This window comes from Taudactylus pleione, unplaced genomic scaffold (assembly GCF_031769625.1).
Source record: "Taudactylus pleione unplaced genomic scaffold, aTauple2 ptg000662l, whole genome shotgun sequence".
Classification (NCBI taxonomy): Eukaryota; Metazoa; Chordata; class Amphibia; order Anura; family Myobatrachidae; genus Taudactylus; species Taudactylus pleione.
The window spans coordinates 825,202-846,475 of record NW_028285064.1 but is presented as its reverse complement, the minus strand read 5'-3'; the positions used below and the strand labels follow the sequence as shown (position 1 = coordinate 846,475).

The following is a 21,274-nucleotide window of genomic DNA, read 5'->3' as shown; positions in this document are numbered from 1 at the left end:
TTTATACATTCAGGAGTTGTGGATGGAAGATTGTGGTAAGATTAGGCCTCTAGGCAGCTGCTAAATATAACCCTTGTAAACTCCTCGTTCACCACTGCAGCTGGTTTTCTCACCCCGTCACTCCCAAAACTCCAAAGGAGCTGCAAGGACTGGAGGCACCATATAAACATTACTGTCCCCCTTTCCGGGGCTCCCGCACTGTCCGTGCAGTTGGTTTTCCTGTGCCTGGAATGTTCTGTATAATCACGTACATAAGCAGAATATTGGCAATATTGCGCACTGTCAGCAGTTTGGCAGGTTAGCGTTTATCCTGGTGACGTGGAGGTTGGTGTGTGTGTGTATATCTATATATCTATATATCTATATATATAATCAATTTATGGGATATAAATTTCAGTACTTCATTTATTCATTTTTTTCAGTACTTAGGGGTCTATTTACTAAGCAGTGTTAGGAAAAGTGATACGGTACCAGCCAATCAACTCCTAACTGCCATCTCACAGGCTGTTTGAAAAATGACAGTTGGGAGCTGATTGGCTGGCACCTTATCACTTTCACTCTTCACTTTTCACTTCTCCTAAAATTGCTTAGTAAATAGACCCCTTGGCGAGAGAAACAAGAGGAAGATGCCTGTACCTCAAAGAGCTCGCAGTCTAATTATCCCAAAAAAAGGTTAATGCTGATCAAACCTTAGGCCGATCACTATTGCTTGTGGCGGATCAGTTCGGCCTTCAGTTTGGCTACACACGTGGCGCTACGGTTCAGTGCACCGGCCAATTGGCTGGCTCTCTTCCAGTGTCACTGCTGCCGTGGTTGGAAGTTCATCAACGTTCTTATCCACTTCCATGGGATTATCATCCAGCACCAGGCTGGGTTTAGGGCCACAAGCACAGTGCTGTTGAGCTTAATATTGCTGCCAGTAGGCAGGATGGGAGTATCTTCATTCATTTCAGCAGATTACAAGCATTGTAAGAAATAGGCTTTCTATTAGCTATCCCTTCGCACGAGACGCCTCTCCCCAGAGTAGTATCCAAATCCCCATTTATACCAGTATCCCACGTTATGTACAGACCTGCTATCTATCATATACTCCGAATGAATTCATGGTACTCTCATTAACATCTATATGTAAGCTGGGTTTCAGGGAACTCTCAAACAAACACTTCCCACCCCTCCCAATTTCCGTTTGGATTCCCCCAAGATTTTAGTCCAGGTCCTCTGTTGTTCTTCCCCATCTCAGTAAAGAAACTTAGCCCCGGCTGCTTTTATCCTGCGGTACGGACAGTTGGTCACGTTGTGAGCTCACAGGATGTCTCTAAAACACAAGGCGACTCATTCCATTGTCTCCGTGGGTATGACGCTGCCTCCTGCATCAGGGAGATCTGGGCTATGATCTCTCCTGCACTGATTGTTCCACTGTGAATGGATTCTAAATAAAATATTGTCAGAGCCTCTGATGAGGGGGATGAAACGTATAGGGGTCAATAAGCAACGAAGGGGGGGAGTTGCTGTCGTAAGACACACCGGCAACTCGCGGCCCGTTCTTTCCATGGACTCGCTAATTAATCTGCGAGTCCGGAGATACCGTAAGTGCGGGATATAGCCGCACTTACTCTCAGGCTAGTAGAATTGATCTCATAGTTTCCGTTAAGTCTGGCTATCCTCTAAAATTTAGGGATATATTACAGATTTGGCTACAGAATAGGCATCGCTAGTCAACGTATACAGCAGCTGAATGGTTAATCTGTATTCTAGCTTGTTAATGATGTTCTGATATCTGGGCACGACCTGTTAATCCACTGATTGATAAACCGCCTATTTTCTCCCTATTTCCCAGGTTTCCATCTAAGCGGCACAGTGACCGAGCCGGCTACGCAGTCTGAAACAGAAGCCACTTACAAAGTAGCCATCAGTTTTGACCGCTGCAAGATCACCTCAGTGACCTGTGGTTGCGGCAACAGGGACATTTTCTACTGCGCTCACGTAGTGGCGCTCTCGCTCTACCGCATCCGCAAGCCGGACCAGGTCAAACTGCGTCTTCCCATCTCAGAGACCCTCTTCCAAATGAACAGAGATCAGCTGCAAAAGTTTGTCCAGTACCTGATCACGGCCCACCACACAGAAGTGCTTCCCACCGCGCAGAAGCTGGCTGACGAGATCTTGTCCTCTAATTCTGAAATCAACCAAGTGCATGGTAATGAGTTTACATTCCTGTACCCTGACCTGTCTTGTTATCCCCCCTTTCTTCTCAGACTGAGCTCCTCTCTCTCCTTTCAGGTGCCCCCGATCCCACAGCCGGAGCGAGCATCAACGATGAGAACTGCTGGCATTTGGACGAGGAACAGGTCAGGGAGCAGGTGAAGCTTTTCCTGTCTCAGGGAGGATATTACAGCTCTGGGAAGCAGCTGAACTCCATGTTTGCCAAGGTAAAACAGCACATATCGTACAATGCTAGCAAAGGCCAGAGATCATTTACACTTCATAAAGAGTGCATTGCTGGGTTTTTTACAGGTTATTATATGTATATATAATAGGATATTGTGGCATCACTCACTTGTTACACCTGCTCATCCACATATTATATATGCACAGGTCACTGGTTGCTGATGTCTGAAATAAATGAATAGCATCCAGTTATAGTCATAGGAAGTTGTCTTGCACATTAAAAGCCGTATTCAATTTGAGCCCACCTGCGATACTTTTCCACCTCCCAGACTTTTCGCCTACTTTGCCTGTTTTGCAGGCTTAAAAGTATTGTGCGTGTGCCCGCGTATCCCCGTATTCAATTTGAAAGTAGACGAAAACGGGACCATGCGAAACTTGAACAGGCGGAAAGTACTGTCAGATTTGGGGAAATCAGCCAGATACTCTGACATGGGGGTTCCCTATGGTTACCCCCGATGTGGCTTGCTGAAGGTATTTGGTGTTTTTAAACGAGCTCAAAAGCTGCTAAATAGCGTTTTTATATAAGTGGTGCAGAATTGTATTTAGGAGTATTTTTTTGCAGAAAATAAGTTCTCCCAGCAAATTTGGGGTACTTGAAAATGGGGGTCAGCATATTTTAAAGTTGCTAAAGTTAAGTTGAAAAAAATGTTAAAAATCCACCTGCCGTAAGCCCCTGCAATGTAAAAAACACATGGGGCACACTTGGGGATCCCCCCAGAGTCAAGTTGACTAGTTTTTATCTTTGTCCCCCCCAATTTTTTTTTTTCGCCCCCAAATTCAAAGTGATTTTTTTGGGGTGTCTTTGTGTTTTTTTTTTATTTTTGCCACAGTTAACTTTTGGGGGACTGTCTGAAGGCTGCTCGGGGGCTCCCGCAACGTTGCACCCCAAAACCCCAATTCTGCACTTTTTTCCGCCTGCTATTCATAGGCGAAACTTTTCCGCCTATTACATTGCATTGACTTTCTGCCTAGGCGAAAAGAATTCCAAATTGAATATGGCGGAAAGTCAAAACAGGCGAAAATTACGTCATCGGCGAAAAAGTATCGTGGAAACGGACTCTTCACCTCAAATTGAATACAGGCCTAAAAGTTTAAAACAATTATACGATGCACACCTTGCTTCCTGAAATCATTCACAGTACAGAGCAGACTGCTCTACAGATGATTAAATAGTCACCAGCAGATATTACTGTTATTGTTTATATAGCACAAATCACATAATGCAATGCTATACAGAGAACATAGCACTCAGCTTTTCAGACATTCCAAATTATGTGGGCTAAGTAACTAGCTAAATTAATCGGCATGTTTTTGGATTGTGGGTGGAAACTGTAGTACCCGAGGAAACCCATGCAAACAAAGACAGAAAATACAAACTCCACACAGATAGGACCTTTGATGTTATCAATCCTATGACTCCAAACACTGACACCAATACTAACCACTGTTTCACCTTTCTTCTCACCCGTCCCTACACTTACCCTGGCTAGAACGGTTTCCCCGTGGGGAGATCCATTGGCGGGGAAAGGTGACTCACTTTAATCCATTCGGCAAATATTCAAATCCTATATTAAATATGCTTTTAAGAATGGAACCAAAGTAATGTAATCATGCATTCTTTTGGTACTGCAAGGTCACCCTGGCATTAGTGGCTAATATATTGTGCCTACTGTCCAATCAGGTGAGAGAGATGCTGCGGATGAGAGATTCTAATGGCGCCCGAATGCTGACCCTGATTACAGAGCAGTTCATGGCAGACCCGAGGCTGGCTCTCTGGAGGCAACAGGGAACCGGCATGACTGATAAGTGCAGGCAGCTCTGGGATGAGCTTGGTAAGTGTGTATGTGGGGGCAGTGATACTAGTCTGGGGTAGTGATTGTTAATGAACTGTGATGGGTTTTGGGTTGCGGTGGGGGGATTAGCAGTATCAGGTATTTGCAATGACAACCCCCCAGCCCCCCTCCCTTTCCCTTCCCTAGGCAACTGACAATTTAACCTCGTTGATGGAAAAGACCTCTTATTGTCATTCAGATAAATTCTCAGGATCAATCACTACAGTTGGTTACTATGGTAATAATATGTGCTGATACCATTCCCCTGCTGAATTAGCGCCATCAGACCACTCTCTGTTGACAGTTGCATGACCTCTGTAGTGCACAAGAGATATCGCTGTTTAAATGCTTCCTTGCTTATTTCATCATTTTGAAACTATTATTTTGGAAGTGCTGCAATTGGTCTGTTTGGCGATCTCTATAGGGGCCTTGTGGGTTTGTATCGTGCTGAACCCTCACTGCAAACCAGAGGAAAAGTCCTGCTGGCTCCGGCAGCTCAGAAAGTGGAGCGACATGGACGTGTGCCCGCTGGAGGATGGAAACTATGGCAACGACCTTCCTAACATCACCAACGCCCTTCCCCAAAGCAATGGTCATGGTAAGTACACAGCCACGCCAATACATGTATGGCTTCCATACTAGTAAATCCGCTCTCTGGTGTCCTTCATTCTGCAAGCGGATCCATCGCCTGCCCACCACGGAGGTAGCCATGTTTTTGGTTGAATCAGTAGTCTGGTCTCTAGTTATGGGATAGGCTGCATTCTCGCAAATATTGGTTCCGCCCACAAAATGTCTGACCCCATGGTGCACAGGCGACCGTTCTCCTGCAAGCAGGGAAGTAAATATTGTGCAAAGCGTCATCAAGGCAAAATAGTTGTCCTGGACCGAGCCAACAGCGTGTGTTTATTCCGTAACGGCCACCCGATGCTCTCTGCCAGTGTTCAGCGTCTCTCCCGCCGCTCAGTAAACCTGCAGAGGTGTCTCTGAGAGCGTCTCTGTGACCTGAGCAATCCGTCCCTCCTCCCGATCATCAGCACAAATCAATGTCTGCGGCTCCTGTAGGTGCTCTTGTCCTGATTGCCCTGCATGCTATGCTCTTACAAGGAGGACGTGAGGTTGATTAAAGCCTTGTATTTACCTCCCTGTAGAGTTTCTGTCTGTGTAGCTCTTCCACTCAGACAATACCTGTTAATATTCTGAAAGTAAATGCAGCGGATGTGCACGTATTGCAGGGACGGGCACCATACAGAGTTTTCCTCATGATTGCCACCCGAAGTCAGCGTGTCCTGATATCCTTCCCTAGGATTAGTAATAAAGAAGGTGATTGGTTCAGTGTGAAGGCTCTAACCTTGCTCCTGAGAAATATGTAAATGTAAAATCATCAGACAATCTCTTTCCTCCTTGACAATATATATATATACCCTGATGACGATGTAATTCGCTATAACATTGAAGGGCATCGGGATGTATGGGAGTGCCTCTTATTCTGGACAATATCCGCATCCCCCGCAATACTGCAACTGCGCACTTCTGTGTCCCCGCCCCGTCCAACAAGCCTCCCCCCTGCCCCCTAACGATACTGGATCAGAACCTCTATACACTCCTGCCTATACCTTCTATATCCTGCCTATACCTTCTAATATCCTGCCTATACCTCCTAATATCCTGCCTATACCTTCTAAGGATGACGCTAATTTGCATACGGAGTCATACAGTAAATAAAGACTTAAGACCCGGAATCTGTGGTTTCAAAGCACAAGTATTATTCAAGTAAAAGTACAGTCAGTTACACGCTATTGATCCAGACACAATTAGGCGCAAAGGAATTATACAGACCCAAGTACAGTATACATACGCAGCGCTTCCGGACCAGATGTTAAGCATCAGCAAGAAACCCCTCGTCTATCAGCATTCAGCAAGAAGACTAAAGACCCAGTGTTGGAGCACACATATTTATTACCCCCCAGGAATAGACAACACAATAGGGAAGTTTGTTGCTGATGCTATTGGTTCCCAAGGGGGATACATCTGTTACAGAGCATTTAACAGGCTGATTCAAATAGACACAACCCAACCTCCAACAACTAGATTCCCGCCACATGCAACATCCTAACAGTTATTCATATCATATACATTTTGTTGCTTGAAGTCTCTGCGGTCCATAAGTTGAGAATGCATGATGCGATCTCCCCACCGATAATACCGGAATACTGTGGAAAGAGTACGCATCAGTACAAAACCAAACACTGCTTACTTATCACGTATAAAACCTTAGTTACCAAACAATCTTTATTTCATAGCATTTATACTAAATGAACAAACTTAAATCTTATATCTTAAAGCTTATGAAACCTTCTATGTGAACATGTAATGTGTGAGTATGCGGGGTTTGATATAAAGATGCTAGTTAATTGGGGACAGATGCGTGCGCATTTGGCTACTAAACGGTGTTTTCATATAGGATCTTATGCATTCGCTAATATGCGACTAGTTAACAGCGCAATTGTGTGTATTACTGTGTAAATGAGAAATTATGAAAGATGCAATCGCATGGTGCTAATAGTAATCTCGCCATATGTACTTAATTGTGAGTTTATCTAAAATGGCGCTGGGGCGGCCATTCGCAAAATGGCGTCTTGCGATTTCATTTCCAAGATGGCGTCTTGCGGCCAGTCGCAAGATGGCGTCGCCGCGATTCAATTTTAAACTGATCGTGTCTCAGCCAATTATCCAGCTTCGAAACCCCATACTACTTACCGCATTCCCGGCGGCTGGTTCTCTTCCCCTAGGTCTGTCCCATCTCCCTCGCAGTATGTGCCGTTGGGGCATACTCCCCGGCTTCCGCTGCGCAAGCGTTGACAAGGCAAACATGAGCTAGTTGTTAATAATATTAATTGGTAGGCCAACCTGTGGCTTTCCAGCTGTTGTGAAACTACAAGTCCCAGTATGCCCTGCAAAAGTTTTGCTATTAGGGGATGCTAAAACTGTGGCAGGGCATGATGGGATGTGTAGTTTCACAACAGCTGGAGAGCCGCAGGTTGACCAGGAATGCCATAGCTGATTCCCGGAAAGGCACAGTTAAGTGTGTAATATTAAATTGTGAGTAGAAGTGTACAGTTACACGTTCATTTTCCTCCCTTTACAGACTCCTTAGTACGTCCACGGAGAACGGTCTTCACCCGCGCAATCGAAGGCTGTGATTTACACTGGCAGGACAGCCACTTGCAGAGAATAATCAGCAGCGACTTCTACCTGTCTCCCTCCTGCCAGAGAGATGGAGAGAGTCTGATCTTCAATTCCCAGGGACAGCCCCTGTGGCTAGGTGAGTGCCTAGTACAAGCAAAGAGAGGCTAACCTCAGAGAGATCCCTTCCTGCAGGGAATTGAGAACATGCACTGTCTGATCTAACGGGTAACATATGTCCTGCAAATGAAATGTAGATGGACCATAGCCTATTAGATTAACATCTCACATAATCATATTGAGAACCCTCTAGCAAACATGACATAGCAAGAAGAGGCGAGTGTGAGTGAGGCATGGCTAGGAGCGTGTAGCCCAGTGGCACGCCAGCAGTTGTGGAAGGTCCCAGCATGCATTTGTCTGAAAGGGAGAGGTTAGTAGTGATTCTGAACCATTGTCAAGTTACAGCTCTGGTACTAATGACGGGTGTCTTCTTTTTTATAATTTTTGTTAAGTCTCTTAAGCACTGCTCAGAGGGTTAAAAAGCCGGGGCTTTAGGGTAGTACTGAGCCCAGGGCTAGGAGGAAGAAGACATGTCGGGATGGGATAGAGCAGTGATTCCCAACCTTGGTCCTCAAGGCACACTTAACAGTCCTGATTTTAGTGATATCCATGCTTAAGCACAGATGGTTAAATCAAAATAACTGAGGTACTAATAAAGTCATCTGTGTTCAAGTATGGCTATCCATAAAATCTGGACTGTTAGTGTGCCTTGAGGACCGTGGTTGGGAACCCCTGGGATAGAGGCAAGAGGTTAAGACTCAAAGGTTGTTTTAGTCATTATAAAGGGACAGAGGAGCATGAGACTTGTAGAGTAATTGCTCTGTGGTCTCCTGTTACCACTTGTCTTAATACATATATTTTTTGCTTCAGAACATGTTCCCACAGCTTGTGCAAGAGTGGATGCTCTGCGATCTCATGGTTACCCCAAAGAAGCTTTACGCCTGGCAGTTGCCATTATAAGCACTCTCCGATTACAGCAACAACGGCAGCTGGAAATCTACAAGCAGCAGAAAAAAGGTAATGTCTGGCACTGGGCAGGTTTGTCCCACGGCAGTGTCTGGCACTGGGCAGGTTTGTCCCACGGCAGTGTCTGGCACTGGGCAGGTTTGTCCCACGGCAGTGTCTGGCACTGGGCAGATTTGTCCCACGGCAGTGTCTGGCACTGGGCAGGTTTGTCCCACGGCAGTGTCTGGCACTGGGCAGGTTTGTCCCACGGCAGTGTCTGGCACTGGGCAGGTTTGTCCCACGGCAGTGTCTGGCGCTGGGCAGATTTGTCCCACGGCAGTGTCTGGCACTGGGCAGATTTGTCCCACGGCAGTGTCTGGCACTGGGCAGATTTGTCCCACGGCAGTGGGTGGCACTGGGCAGATTTGTCCCACGGCAGTGCGTGGCACTGGGCAGATTTGTCCCACGGCAGTGCGTGGCACTGGGCAGATTTGTCCTACGGCAGTACGTGGCACTGGGTCACCTTGTACTACGGCATTGCATGGCACTGGGTAACTTTGTCCTACGGCAGTGCGTGGCACTGGGTGGCTTTGTCTTTAGAGAATGACTGCCACGGGGGGGGGATGGGCCTAGAGCAACCCTATGGCACCTGGGCTGGGTGGCCTGGAGCATGTTTGCGCCACTGTGAGATGATGGGCCGGGAGCAAGTCTGCAGCACTGGTGGGGTTGGTGGGAATGGAGCAAGCCTGAGGCACTGAGGGGAGGATGGGCCTGTAGCAAGCCTGAGGCTGTGGGGGGTTGTGCCCGGAGCAAACTTGTGACACTGCGTGGAATGGGCCTGGAGCAAGCTTGCTTCACCGAGGGGTGGTGCCTGGGGTGGGTGGCCTGGAGCAGCTTGTGGCACTAGGGTGGATGGGCCTGGAGCAGGCCTGTAGTACGTGGGGAGGGGGCCTGGATCAAGCCTGCGGTACTGTGGGGGATGAGCCTGGAGCAAGCTTGCGGCACTATGGGGGATGAGCCTGGAGCAAGCTGAGGGGCCGGGGCCTGGAGCAAGCCTGCGGTACTGTGGGGGATGGGCCTGGAGCAAGCTTGCAATATCGGCGGGGGATGGGCCTGGAGCAAACCTGTAACACGTGGGAGTGGCCTGGCGCAAAGCCTGCAGCACTGCGGGGGATAGCCCGGAGCAAAGAGGGAGAGATGGGCCTGTGGCACTGGACAGCTGCATGTGGCAAGAGCATTAATGTTAGCAGGCTGTGATCTGCTACCAGGACTTGTCTTGTGTATATTATTGATAGTAGACATTTATTTTATTTTATTGTTTGATCCTTGCAGAGTTGATTCAAAGAAATACAACCACAATCACCAACTTGGAGGGATGGGTGGGGCACCCCCTGGACCCAATTGGGTGTTTATTTACCACTCTGACAGAGGCGTGCCGGGTGGACGAAGAGAACGCCATGGAAGGGACAGGTAGGAGGTCAATAATACTGTCACCTGTAGAAGAAAAGCCACCACAAGACAATAGTTCTGTGCACTCACACAGTGGGGAGAGGGCTCCACTGGCACTGTGCTATATAGGAGAGCATCGACCAACCGTTTCTCTCCAAGCTCTGGTCCCGGTAGCTGGACCCAACCTATTAGGTGGGGCAAAGATTAGAGAAACTTTAGGCTGGCTGCAACCATCCTAATGTGCTACATACGTGTTCCTTCTCTCACCCTCACAGAATCCAGCGAGTCTCAGTACCCAAACTACCAACACGTGTGCGTGTTAAGTGGCTCCCTGGAGAGCGGGGAATCCTACCTGTCCCTGGCGCTGGAGGTGGCTCTGATGGGCATGGGGCAGCAGCGACTAATGCCGGAAGGGTTGTACGCGCAGGACAAAGTGTGTCGCAACGAAGAGCAGATCATTGCCCGCCTCCAGGAGCTGGAGTTGGACGCAGTTCTTGTCCAGACTCTGCGCAAACAGTGCATCCTGTTGCTGGAAGGTGAGAGAGCGCCACCCACTGGGGCTAAAGAATTGTGTTCTAACCTTTTTCTGCCACATGTCTGATTGCTCCACCCAAGTTTTTCTTTTTTTTTTTTTGTGCCTTTACGAATACCTTGATAGGGAGTGTAATGTTTATTGTGATGAGAATCTATGTACTCATTTGGCTGTTTGATGGACCCTGTGTAGTACAGTGTGAGCAAAGTTGTTTCCGTGACATCAGGATGCCGTATCTCAGCTGATATTAAAACACGTGGGAATTATAAGTTGGTTCCATACATGCCGTTATCAAATCACTTCCACACTGTGTCCTGTAGACTGGAGCCGGAAACCACAGATCTCTGGAAAATTTTGAGAGTGGATCATTTATTTTTATAGAGAGGTCATATTTCTAATCCTATTCAGCCAGCAGAATTTAGAGAGATGCTTTCTGGAATTCCCTGAAATAAGAGTGGAAATTAACCCTATTGTGACCATTGTCTTTACATGATAAAATTACAGAACAAGATATTGTTTTTTTTGTTTTTTAACGAAATATTGGTTTTTGAGAGCTGGATTTAAAAGGGCTGTATCAATACATGCAAAACAAGTGTGATCATGCATGTAATTCTATTGCTCTTTTAAATCCAGGGCTCAAAATCTGATGTTTAGTGAATATGCCCCAGAAGTTGGCCACTACTGGATCCATTTCCACGCACGTGCTTCAATTTGGACACTCAGGCTCGAGTGACCAGATCAAGTGGGAGACTATTAGTGCATTGGGAAAATGTCCATACCCTATAACAGATACTGCTCTTCTGACATCCAGTTTATAGGTCCACAAATGACCCAAATGATTTGATCAGATTTTTTGAGGGGGCATTTAACATTGTCAGCAATATCACTGTGTAGTGTCCATGCATAATGATCCCTGGGTTGGTATTGTGTAACATAACTATCTCATATGTAACTGATCCCGTTCTGGCCGCCTCCCAATAATTGGTTGCACTGTGGGCCTGATTCAGACCTGCTCGCAAGCGCTATGCGCTCACGAGCGGGTCGATGTTTGGCCACTGCGCATGCGCACGCCGGAGACGGCTCAGACGTGCGCATGCGCGAGACCCGGCTGGCGACGGGCGCTCCGTTGCTCCTGGTCTTGCACCAAAAGGGGGCGGCTGTTGATTTTGATCAACAGCTCGCTCCGTTTTGGAGGCGGGCAGGGGTGGTGGTTGGCCAAACGGAGGCGTTCCCGACGGAACGTCTGCCGTTTGGGGGCGAGTGATGTCAGTGGTGAGCTTCCGGCTCTATTAAGAGCCAGAAGCTCACTGGGGCTTGCGGGAACGAGACCCTACCACAAGGGTTTCGTCGCAAGTCGCGATGGTCTCCACCTGGCCGCTCGCAATAGCTGTGGGTGGTCACCCACAGCTATGCGACCGGCCAGGAGGCCGCACAAAAAAACAAAACACAAAACGCCCTGATCCAGAGCGAGCGCTCTTTCAGAGCGTCCGGCTCTGAATCAGGGCCTGTGCTCAGTGTTCTGCCATTAGAGTCCGTGTGATGCAGGCAGACACTGTCTTTGCTATAGGTGCCCATCATAGACTAACATACTGTACATAAGGTAATGAGCACTTGCATTGTTTGTTTATTTATGTCCCTATAATAGATTATGGGGGAGCTGTACACACACTGAATGTAGCTCATACAGAATCTATGTTTTAGGAGGTCCATTCAGCGGTTTGGGAGAGATCATACACCGGGAGAGTGTACCCATGCACACCTTCGCCAAATACCTCTTCTCAGCATTGCTGCCACATGACGCAGATCTGGCATATAAACTGTCTCTCCGGGCGATGAGGTGCGTATGCCTGTGTGTGGGTGCGTGCGCAGTAAGTGTACATATGTGCGGGTATATGGGATGGTGCGTATGCCTGTGTCAAATTTTCCCTTGAAAAAGTGAACGATTTTTTTAAGCGTAATGAATGATTTTATTGAACGATGAACGAATAATTTTCCTTCCCTTAATGAAAATCGTCATGTTGGACAGACTGAAATGGACGATGAATGATAACTACAAAACGGGAGCGCGCATTTGTGATTATCGTTCATCGTTATAACTCATAAACTGAACGATATTTTTTAAGGATAACGACGTCGTTATCGACAAATCATTAAAAAAATTGTTACGTGTGTATGCAACTTAAGAGTACATATGTGCGGGTATATGGGTAGGTGTGCATGTGGGGACATGTGTGGGAATGTGGTTGTTTGTGGGTATGCAGCCAGAGCTATGTGTGTTAATTATGTATGTGTAGGTTAGAGGTTTCCAAAATCCTCCATTACAGTCAAGGTTTTAAGGATATCCATGCTTGAGCACAGCTGACTTTATTAGTACATCAAGCAATTAGATTTAACCATCTGGACTCAAGCATAGGTAATCCTTAAAACCTGGTCTGTAACGGCGGAGTTTGTGAAACTCTGGTGTAGGTGAATATTATTTGTGTGTGTTATGTATGTGTATTTGGGTATGTGGGACTTTGTTTTAAGTGTATATGTGTTTTATGTATGTGCATGTATATTGGTGTGTGTGTGTTTTGCGTGTGTATTATGCGTGTGTGTGTAAGTGTAGTTGCATGTGTGTGACTGTTTTAGGCATTTATGTATGTGCAAGCGAATGTGTGTGTGTCTGTTTTAGGCGTGTATTTATTATGTATGAATGTGTATATTTTATACAAGGGCTGATTGAAAATGAATGAGACTAATTTTATAATTCAGAATCAGATGACTCCACAGGATCTGAAGATTTATCTTTTTCAAAGCAGCGTCCTTCACATTTAATACGTTTTTTGCAGCGTTTCAAAAACGATTCGCAGACGTGCAGGAGACGGTTCTGTGACATCACTGTTAGTGTTGCAGCGTTCCAACAACGATTCGCATACGTGTAGGAGACGGTTCTGTGTCATCACTGTCAGTGTTGCAGCTGTGACATTTTTCACTTCATCATCTGATGAAAACGTCTTTCTGCTCAGTTGTTTCTCAGGGTTGGGAATGCCCAGAAATCACAGGGTGCTAAGTCCGGGCTATATGGAGGGTGTTCCAGTGCTGTCCTATTAATTTCAGTCAGTGCTGCCAAAGTAACAGCAGCAACATATGGTCGGGCATTGTCTTGTAGCAAAAACCACTATTTCTTTAGCAAATGTCGTCTTTTCTTCCTCATTGCTCCACGCAAATGGGTTTTCAGGACGTTTGTATAGTAGTCACCATTAATTGTCTGTCCACGGGGAACCCAATGCTGTAGGATCATACCGTGCGCACCTTTGGCGTGTAAAGCATGACTTTACACGCCGAAGGAATCACACAGAATTTTTTGGCCGGATGCCAATTTTCGCGTTTCCATACACTGGACTGTTGTTTGGGTTCCGGATCATAATGACAAATCCACGATTCGTCACAATCGATGTCAGGAAATCAGGTATCCTCTGACGTGCCAACGGTGTTCTTGCACAATTCAACTTGTCCTTACATCTGCTCTTCTGTGAGATTTCTGGGTACCCACCTGGCACACACACACACACGTTGCATTTTCAGTTCCTTTGGCACAATGAGATACCAAGTGATGCCAAAAGTTTGAGTAAAGTTACCCATCTGTCATTTTGCAACGTCTCCACAGCTCTGGCAATATTGACCTCTGTAACTGCGGTGGATGGTCTCCTAGAACGCAATTCGTCAGTCACTTGTGTATTACCCTCATTGAAGTGCTTCCATCACCGAAATACTGCAGCCCGGCTAATTGCTTCTCCACCGTATGCTGCCGTAACTTTTCATGAGTTTCATTTCCGCTTTTTCCAAGTTTAACACAAAACTCAGTCACACATCCCTGCCGTAATCTCACAGACACGTCTTCCTCACCCGCCATGACTAAAAACATGAAGATCTTCACTGTGACCAATCAAATAAGACTACAGCAGTCCAAGCGCAGGTTCAGGCACATCGATGTGTGAGCGTCACAATAACCAGCATAGCGTTGCCACGTCTACCTATCCATGTATGTGTTGGAGAGTGTGTACAGTAGTATGTGTGTATTATACAGTAGGTGTGTGTGATGTGCATGTATGGTAGTATGTGTGTTGTGTATAGTTCATGTGTGAGTAATATGTACACGTGGGTAGCTGTGTGTTGTGTGCGCAGGGAGGACGCTGTGTCACCTGACCCGGGAACGAGGCAAAACAAACCATCTGGTCTATAAAAGAAAAATGATTTGAAATCTCTTCCTGAAAGCTCTTTATTGAAACATTCTAGAAATGTAATTGAATGATTGCTAGCTTCCTAGGACACTGACACATAGTAGCCATTGTGGAAATGTGTAATGTAGAAGACCAATTAAGGCTGGCTGCATTTATGGTGGAAAGTTGTGTATTCTGTAAATGGTTACTTTGTGCACTGAAAGACACTATTTCCCATAAGCAGACAGGGTGCCATAGTTGGTTTGGGGTATGGGATCAGCGGGGGAGGCGGGAGGGAAGCGGTCTGACAAGGTCTTATTACTTATCCATCTATCTCATCTGTCACTTTGCTCTGTCTCCTGTCTCAGGCTCCCAGTGCTGGAGAGCAGCGTCCCCTCCAGTGATGTATCCCACCCTCATCACATTGTGTCTGTGGTGCCCAGTCGGTATCCTCGTTGGTTCACTCTGGGGCACTTGGAGTCACAGCAGTGTGAGCTGGCGTCTACCATGCTGACCGCTGCCAAAGGTGAGGACACCGGTAACTGCAGCCCCCAGAAGTGTCTGTCATTACTAGTGTGACCTGTAGTGTAACTCCCAGCTCTACTGTCCAAGCATAAGTACGATCCATAAACCGTGCACATCTCGTAACATCTGATTCTGAGGCCCTATAGCCAGCTGTATCCTCCTACATCAACCTATAGTTTGCTATATCCAGGGCATGGAATCAGTGTGATTTACTGCCGGCCATTCTAATCCCGCCAGTGGCAGCCTGACAGAGGAGGAAATCCCGATCGTCCTTAAGGTAAGTATAAACTAACCTAATCCTACCCCCTAACCCTCCTTAAGGGGTGCCTAACCTCCCCCCCAAGTGCCTAAACCTAACCCTCCTCCCAGGGGTGCCTAACCCCCCTTCCCCCAGCATAAACTCCCAGGGGGGTGCCTAACCCTAAGTGTCCCCCCCTCCCTCCCCCGGGAGCCCTAAATAAAACCGGCTTACCTTCGATCGGTAAGCCGGGTGTCGGGCTCCCGGCGTAGGGCTAATGACAGTCGACGAGATTTCGACGCCTGTCATTTGTACCTTGCCGGGATTAAGCAGTCGGGAAGCGAGCGGTCAGCATTGCGACCGCCGGCTTCCCGACTCCTTCCCCAGGTTAAATGTGTGTACCTAGTAACATTCATCACACCTTACCCACAGGATAAAATGATGTTAGAAGTGATTGTTGTTGGGAAGGAGGACAGTCACTGAATAAAAACACAATGCTGCATTCATTAAGGATTTTATTTGTGGGTGTCGTACTCTAAAATAACTAAACGAACGTAGATCAACCCCCTTCCCTTCACCATCCAGTGGCTGCAGAGCTCTGAAACTGTATTCCCTCTGCTCCGCACAGGTGACATGCTGCGGCTCCGCACCGTGCTGGAAGCCATACAGCGGAACATCCATTCCTCCTCGCTGATCTTCAAGCTGGCGCAGGACGCTTTTAAGATCGCCACCCCAGCCGACAACAGCTCTGACACCACTCTTCTCAATGTAGCCCTGGAGCTCGGACTGCAGGTGAGAAGTGGCTCATATAATACAGAGCCTGACTAATCGTTCTCCAAATAACGCATAACCCTTTCCTCCCTGACTCATTCCCTCCTCCTGCTGTCTTTAGGTCATGCGAATGACGTTAAGCACCCTGAACTGGCGGCGTAGGGAGATGGTTCGGTGGCTGGTCACATGCGCTACTGAAGTTGGTGGGTGTTAAATGATTTTTTTTTTCTCTCTCCTGGCCTGTCATAGTCATCCTCGCTGGTACCGCTGAGCCATTACTTCTAGATCAGTGGTTCTCAAACTCGGTCCTCAGAACCCCCCACACAGGTCACATTTTCCAGGTCACCCAGCAGGTGCATTCATTACTCACTGACACATTTTAAAAGATCCACAGGTGAAGCTAATTCTCACTAGTGATTCTGTGGGGAGATCTGGAAAACATGCACTGTTTGGGGTCCTGAGGACTGAGTTTGAGAACCTGTGTTCTAGATTTATGCATGTATGTACACTGCACTGTAACACTCCCATCTTTACCCCGCCAGGTGTCCGTGCCCTTGTAAGCATCCTGCAGAGCTGGTACACGCTCTTCACCCCTACAGAAGCCACGAGCATTGTAGCCGCCGCAGCCACGTCTCACAGCACCGTATTGCGACTCAACCTGGATTACGCACAGCGGGAGGAGTTGGCCAGCTGCGCACGGACCTTGGCCTTGCAGTGTGCCATGAAAGACCCTCAGAACTGTGCCCTTTCAGCTCTTACCTTATGTGAAAAAGACCACACTGCTTTTGAGACGGCCTATCAAATCGCAGTGGACGCCGCTTCAGGGGGCATGACCTACTCTCAGCTTTTCACAATCGCCCGCTACATGGAACACCGCGGGTACCCGTTACGGGCGTTCAAACTCTGCTCGCTAGCAATGAGCCACCTCAACCTGGCGTACAACCAGGACACGCACCACGCCATTAATGACGTCCTGTGGGCTTGCTCTCTCAGCCACTCTCTTGGTAAAAATGAATTGGCAGCGTTAGTGCCTCTGGTGGTGAAAAGTGTGCACTGTGCTACTGTATTGTCAGACATCCTTAGACGATGCACACTCACCGCTCCAGGATTGGCTGGAATTCCTGGCAGGAGGAACTCCGGCAAACTGATGTCAACAGACAAACCGCCTCTGCGCCAGCTGCTAGACGCAGCAGTTGGCGCCTACATTAACACCACCCATTCGCGCCTCACGCACATCAGCCCTCGACACTATGGCGAGTTCATAGAGTTCCTTAGCAAAGCCAGGGAGACCTTTCTACTCGGGCAGGACGGTTTACTGCAGTTTGCCCAATTTATAGACAATTTAAAGCAGATCTATAAAGGCAAGAAAAAGCTGATGATGTTGGTGAGGGAGCGATTTGGCTGATCTCCAGGCTTAGACCCCTCATGTTTCTAACACACAGTTTTGGAGCGCTCTACTGTGTTCTTCCTTGTATATCCGGGCCCTAATATCTTGGGGCCCAAACCAGGACTGTGTCAGCAGGAACCTTTCTTCACACCTGCCAAACATTTCATTGTTTTTCGCGGGACGCACCGTGTCAAAATACACCACCTTCCTTTCATACATGAAGCCAGTTAGGGTCGAAAGGGAGGAGTGAAGCACCCCAGTTTTGTTCCGTCTTATTCTTAGATGTACACACAAAGTTTCCGGATGGTTCTTAACCCACCTTGTATCACCTTGCCGGTAGGGTGAACAGGTTCTGTTAATAAAGTTAACCATTACCAGCATTGTCTGGATGGGAGAAGTTCTGGACTTCTCCACCAGGTGGTGCTGCTGCAAAGCACATAGCGTAACATTCTGCAGGGGGTCTCTGCGTGCAAAATTCTTGTCATTCCCAGGTGCTTGGAAGTAATTATGCGGCCAGATCCGTAGGGATCCGAGTGCTCGCTATGCTTTTGATTCTGCATCACTAGTCTCGTTCCCAGCCAGAGAATGTGTAACACTGCTTACGCAAAAGCGACACCGTACTGCTGTAATGTCTCTCTCGTAGATTATAATATGTTCCCAAAAGCATCCATATATCTATTTATATAATTAGAGGAGATGCTGGTTTATGTGTATGGGACATAAAACCTCTTGAAATGGCTGATTTGCTAACAAATGCCCACTTTTTCCAGTTTGAATCATCCGTGTAATGGGGTTACTAGCATTCCTAACTCCTGTCCATGAACCGCCATGAAGTTAGATACTGCAGTGTATAGCAGGCTTAAGCCACTCCTGGCTAACCATTGTAGTGACTAAAAGTCCCAGCATGTCCTACCAGTCTGGGGCCATGCTGCCGTGCCAGTTTCTCTGCTTGTATACAGTATAGACTGTAGCTTTTCTCACAATGCACCGCAGGATTACAAACGTGATCTAAAAATTGCACAGACTTCTATAAAATGACCAAATTCTGGAATTAAGGAACATGACGTAGCGAAAGATATCACGAGATATCTTGATTAAATTCCGTTCACTTACATAACAGGTTTCATGTGCATCAGGGACTGTTAGAAACACTAGTACTCCTCCTACAATATTTTTTTTTATTAATGAGATAATACAGCATAATTGTGCATCTAGTCATTGTCATTTGAAGGCTGAATAAGGTGTAAGGCATCACGGAACTTTGTTTAGAAGTTTCCAGTATGAATGCAGTGCATTGCAATGACCACTAGGGGGCAGGCTTGCTCACGCAGCCCATTATACATACATTTTACTCAGTTAATGCTTCGAGCCAGTGAAATTTAAATCCAGGTTTACCTCGCAACAAGACTTGTACTAATGTTCCTCTCCCCCTGAGGCTGGATCACACAGCGACTGTTACACCTCACAGCTTCATATATACTAGTCTAGAACATACGTTTGAGTTCCATTCCAGCTCATTAATAAACATTTGGAAGCTGGCTCTACAGTGTAACGAGTGCAGACATACATTGCTTGAACGTTTCCTTATCTGCCCATGATGAGAAGTGTCTCCCGCCTCATCGTTGAACAGACTGCAATCCAAACTCAGGGAACACTTTACACAAAGCATTTATCTACCTGTAAATATGATAATATATGTGGATTACGAAATGTAAAGTACTAATTATTTATGATGGTTCTGTCCTTCTGCGCAGGGCGACGGTATACTTGAATGCTTTGGCTCGGGCGGTGCTTTAAGTGCTTTCTCAGGTGGGAGGAGGGAGCTGGTTTTTTTGGGATCATATAGTGTGCAATGAGGTTTGGCTACAATAGGGGTCCTCCCCCTTCAGTAATACAAGAACGTATTGAGACTGTGCCAAGAATCTGAGCTCATTCATAAACCCACCCTTCCCCCATTCACATGAACAGTGGTACAACGTGGATATTGCAATAAAGTTCCGTGGAAATTAACCACATCTGAAACCGCCCCCGAGGATATTTGGCAAACCCTGTAAACCGAAACGTTATGGTTCCACTAAAGTTTCAGCCTTTGGGGTTTAGGAGAAATAGGGGGGTCTATAGAGTGACTGTCTGTTTGTGACGGTGGGTTCCACGTTATTGGGCAGCGCCAGGGATTAAGAAAGACTGTGAGGTTTAGCAATAAACGTGGTGCAGCAGGGGGATGAGCCCAAAATGAACAACGTCCTGTGAACTCTCCCTCGCACCAATTTCTGTCCCCTCCTTTATTTATTTTCACCCTCGTCATCAGCCTAATGCTACCCGTCAGTCACTTTCCCTCTACATATATAGAGCTATATATATATATATATTTTTGGGGTTTGTGTCGGGTTTTGAGCCGACGAGACCTTGTGTGGGGCGATTAGTGGATTGTCGCTGACTGCTAACACACGTCTGTCTTTTTGTATCGCTTCTACACATCCCAAAGTAAGCGCGCACTCCCCCCTCAGTATTCCCTGCCACAGACGTGTCACCGCTCTTATTTCTACCAGTTTAATTTCTATGCTCTTTTTGTTATATTTGTGCAACCTCTTCATGTTTGTTAATATTAATGAAAAAAATTAACCCTATTTATGTATTGCTGAAACCATTTTATATGAATTGTGTTGAAAATTTCAGTGCTTTTTTATGAATAAATTGTGGATCACAATCTTTATTTTAATTTTTTTTTCATTGTGTGGAAGAACACATCTAACCTGCCTCTAGTCTCTGGTCATACTCCATCCTGCTTGCATGGGCAGCTAACATGAAGTGTGCAGTTATATAGCGCCCCTAGTGGACAGTGGGCCTGATTCAGAGCCGGACGCTCACTCTGAATCAGGGCGTTTTTGTTTTTTTTTTGTGCGGCCTCCTGGCCGCTCGCTTAGCTGTGGGTGCCCACCCACAGCTATTGCGAGCGGCCAGGCGATGGTCGCGACCATCGGGGCTTGCGACAAGACCCTTGTGGGTAGGGTCTCGTTCCCACAAGCCCCAGTGAGCTTTCGGCTCTATTAGAGCCGGAAGTTCACCCACTGACATCACTCGTGATGTCAGTGGGGCCGCCCCCAAACGGCAGGCGTTCCTTCAGGAAGGCCTCTGTTTGGCCAGCCACCCCCCCTGCCCGCCTCCAAAACGGGGCAAGCTGTCAATAAGAATCGACAGCTGCCCCACTTTGGTGTGAGACCCGTAGCGACGGAGCGCCCGTCGCTAACCGGGTCTCGCGCATTTTGGCTCCGGCATGCGCAGTGGCCAAACATTGACCCGCTTGCAAGCGGGTCTGAATCAGGCCCAGTGTAAGATGGCAGTACACTGGCCTGGTGTTGCCAAACAACGTTTTATCAAATTATAGATCTGTAGCCTAAATAGTAAATTAGCACCTAAACCTACCTATCTGTAATCTGCTACTACCATCACCGTGTGGGGTTTTCTGGGGTGGACCTAGTTTACAGCTGGGAATACAGTATCATTAAAGGCTGGAGACTTACAGTCATGAGGCTGCGGTTTAGATTATTAGTCTGCCCAGAATACTGGTACTCTCAGGGGCGCCGAGAGGGAGGGGGAGCGGGTACAGATTACCCGGGCCCGGGCTTCCTGATGGGCCCGGCGGGGGCCCGGTTCCAATGCCGCCCCCCTCCCTCACAGCAGCCCAGCACACAGTGTGTGCTGAGC

At 47.3% G+C, this 21,274-nt stretch overlaps 1 protein-coding gene across 1 annotated transcript in view; it reads left to right on the top strand.

Moving 5' to 3' along the window:
• ZSWIM5 (zinc finger SWIM-type containing 5) overlaps positions 1-20,276 on the top strand; it is a 72,772-nt gene extending 52,496 nt beyond the window's left edge. The window contains exons 2-14 of the mRNA XM_088455603.1: positions 1,838-2,194; positions 2,278-2,426; positions 4,127-4,277; positions 4,702-4,875; positions 7,423-7,599; positions 8,391-8,537; positions 9,798-9,935; positions 10,190-10,450; positions 12,148-12,283; positions 15,017-15,174; positions 16,040-16,203; positions 16,304-16,385; positions 16,725-20,276. Coding sequence (XP_088311729.1) covers positions 1,838-2,194; positions 2,278-2,426; positions 4,127-4,277; positions 4,702-4,875; positions 7,423-7,599; positions 8,391-8,537; positions 9,798-9,935; positions 10,190-10,450; positions 12,148-12,283; positions 15,017-15,174; positions 16,040-16,203; positions 16,304-16,385; positions 16,725-17,587 — 2,957 coding nt within the window. The 3' untranslated portion in view covers positions 17,588-20,276. The remainder of the gene's footprint in view (positions 1-1,837; positions 2,195-2,277; positions 2,427-4,126; positions 4,278-4,701; positions 4,876-7,422; positions 7,600-8,390; positions 8,538-9,797; positions 9,936-10,189; positions 10,451-12,147; positions 12,284-15,016; positions 15,175-16,039; positions 16,204-16,303; positions 16,386-16,724) is intronic.
• Positions 20,277-21,274: the final 998 nt, after the last annotated feature.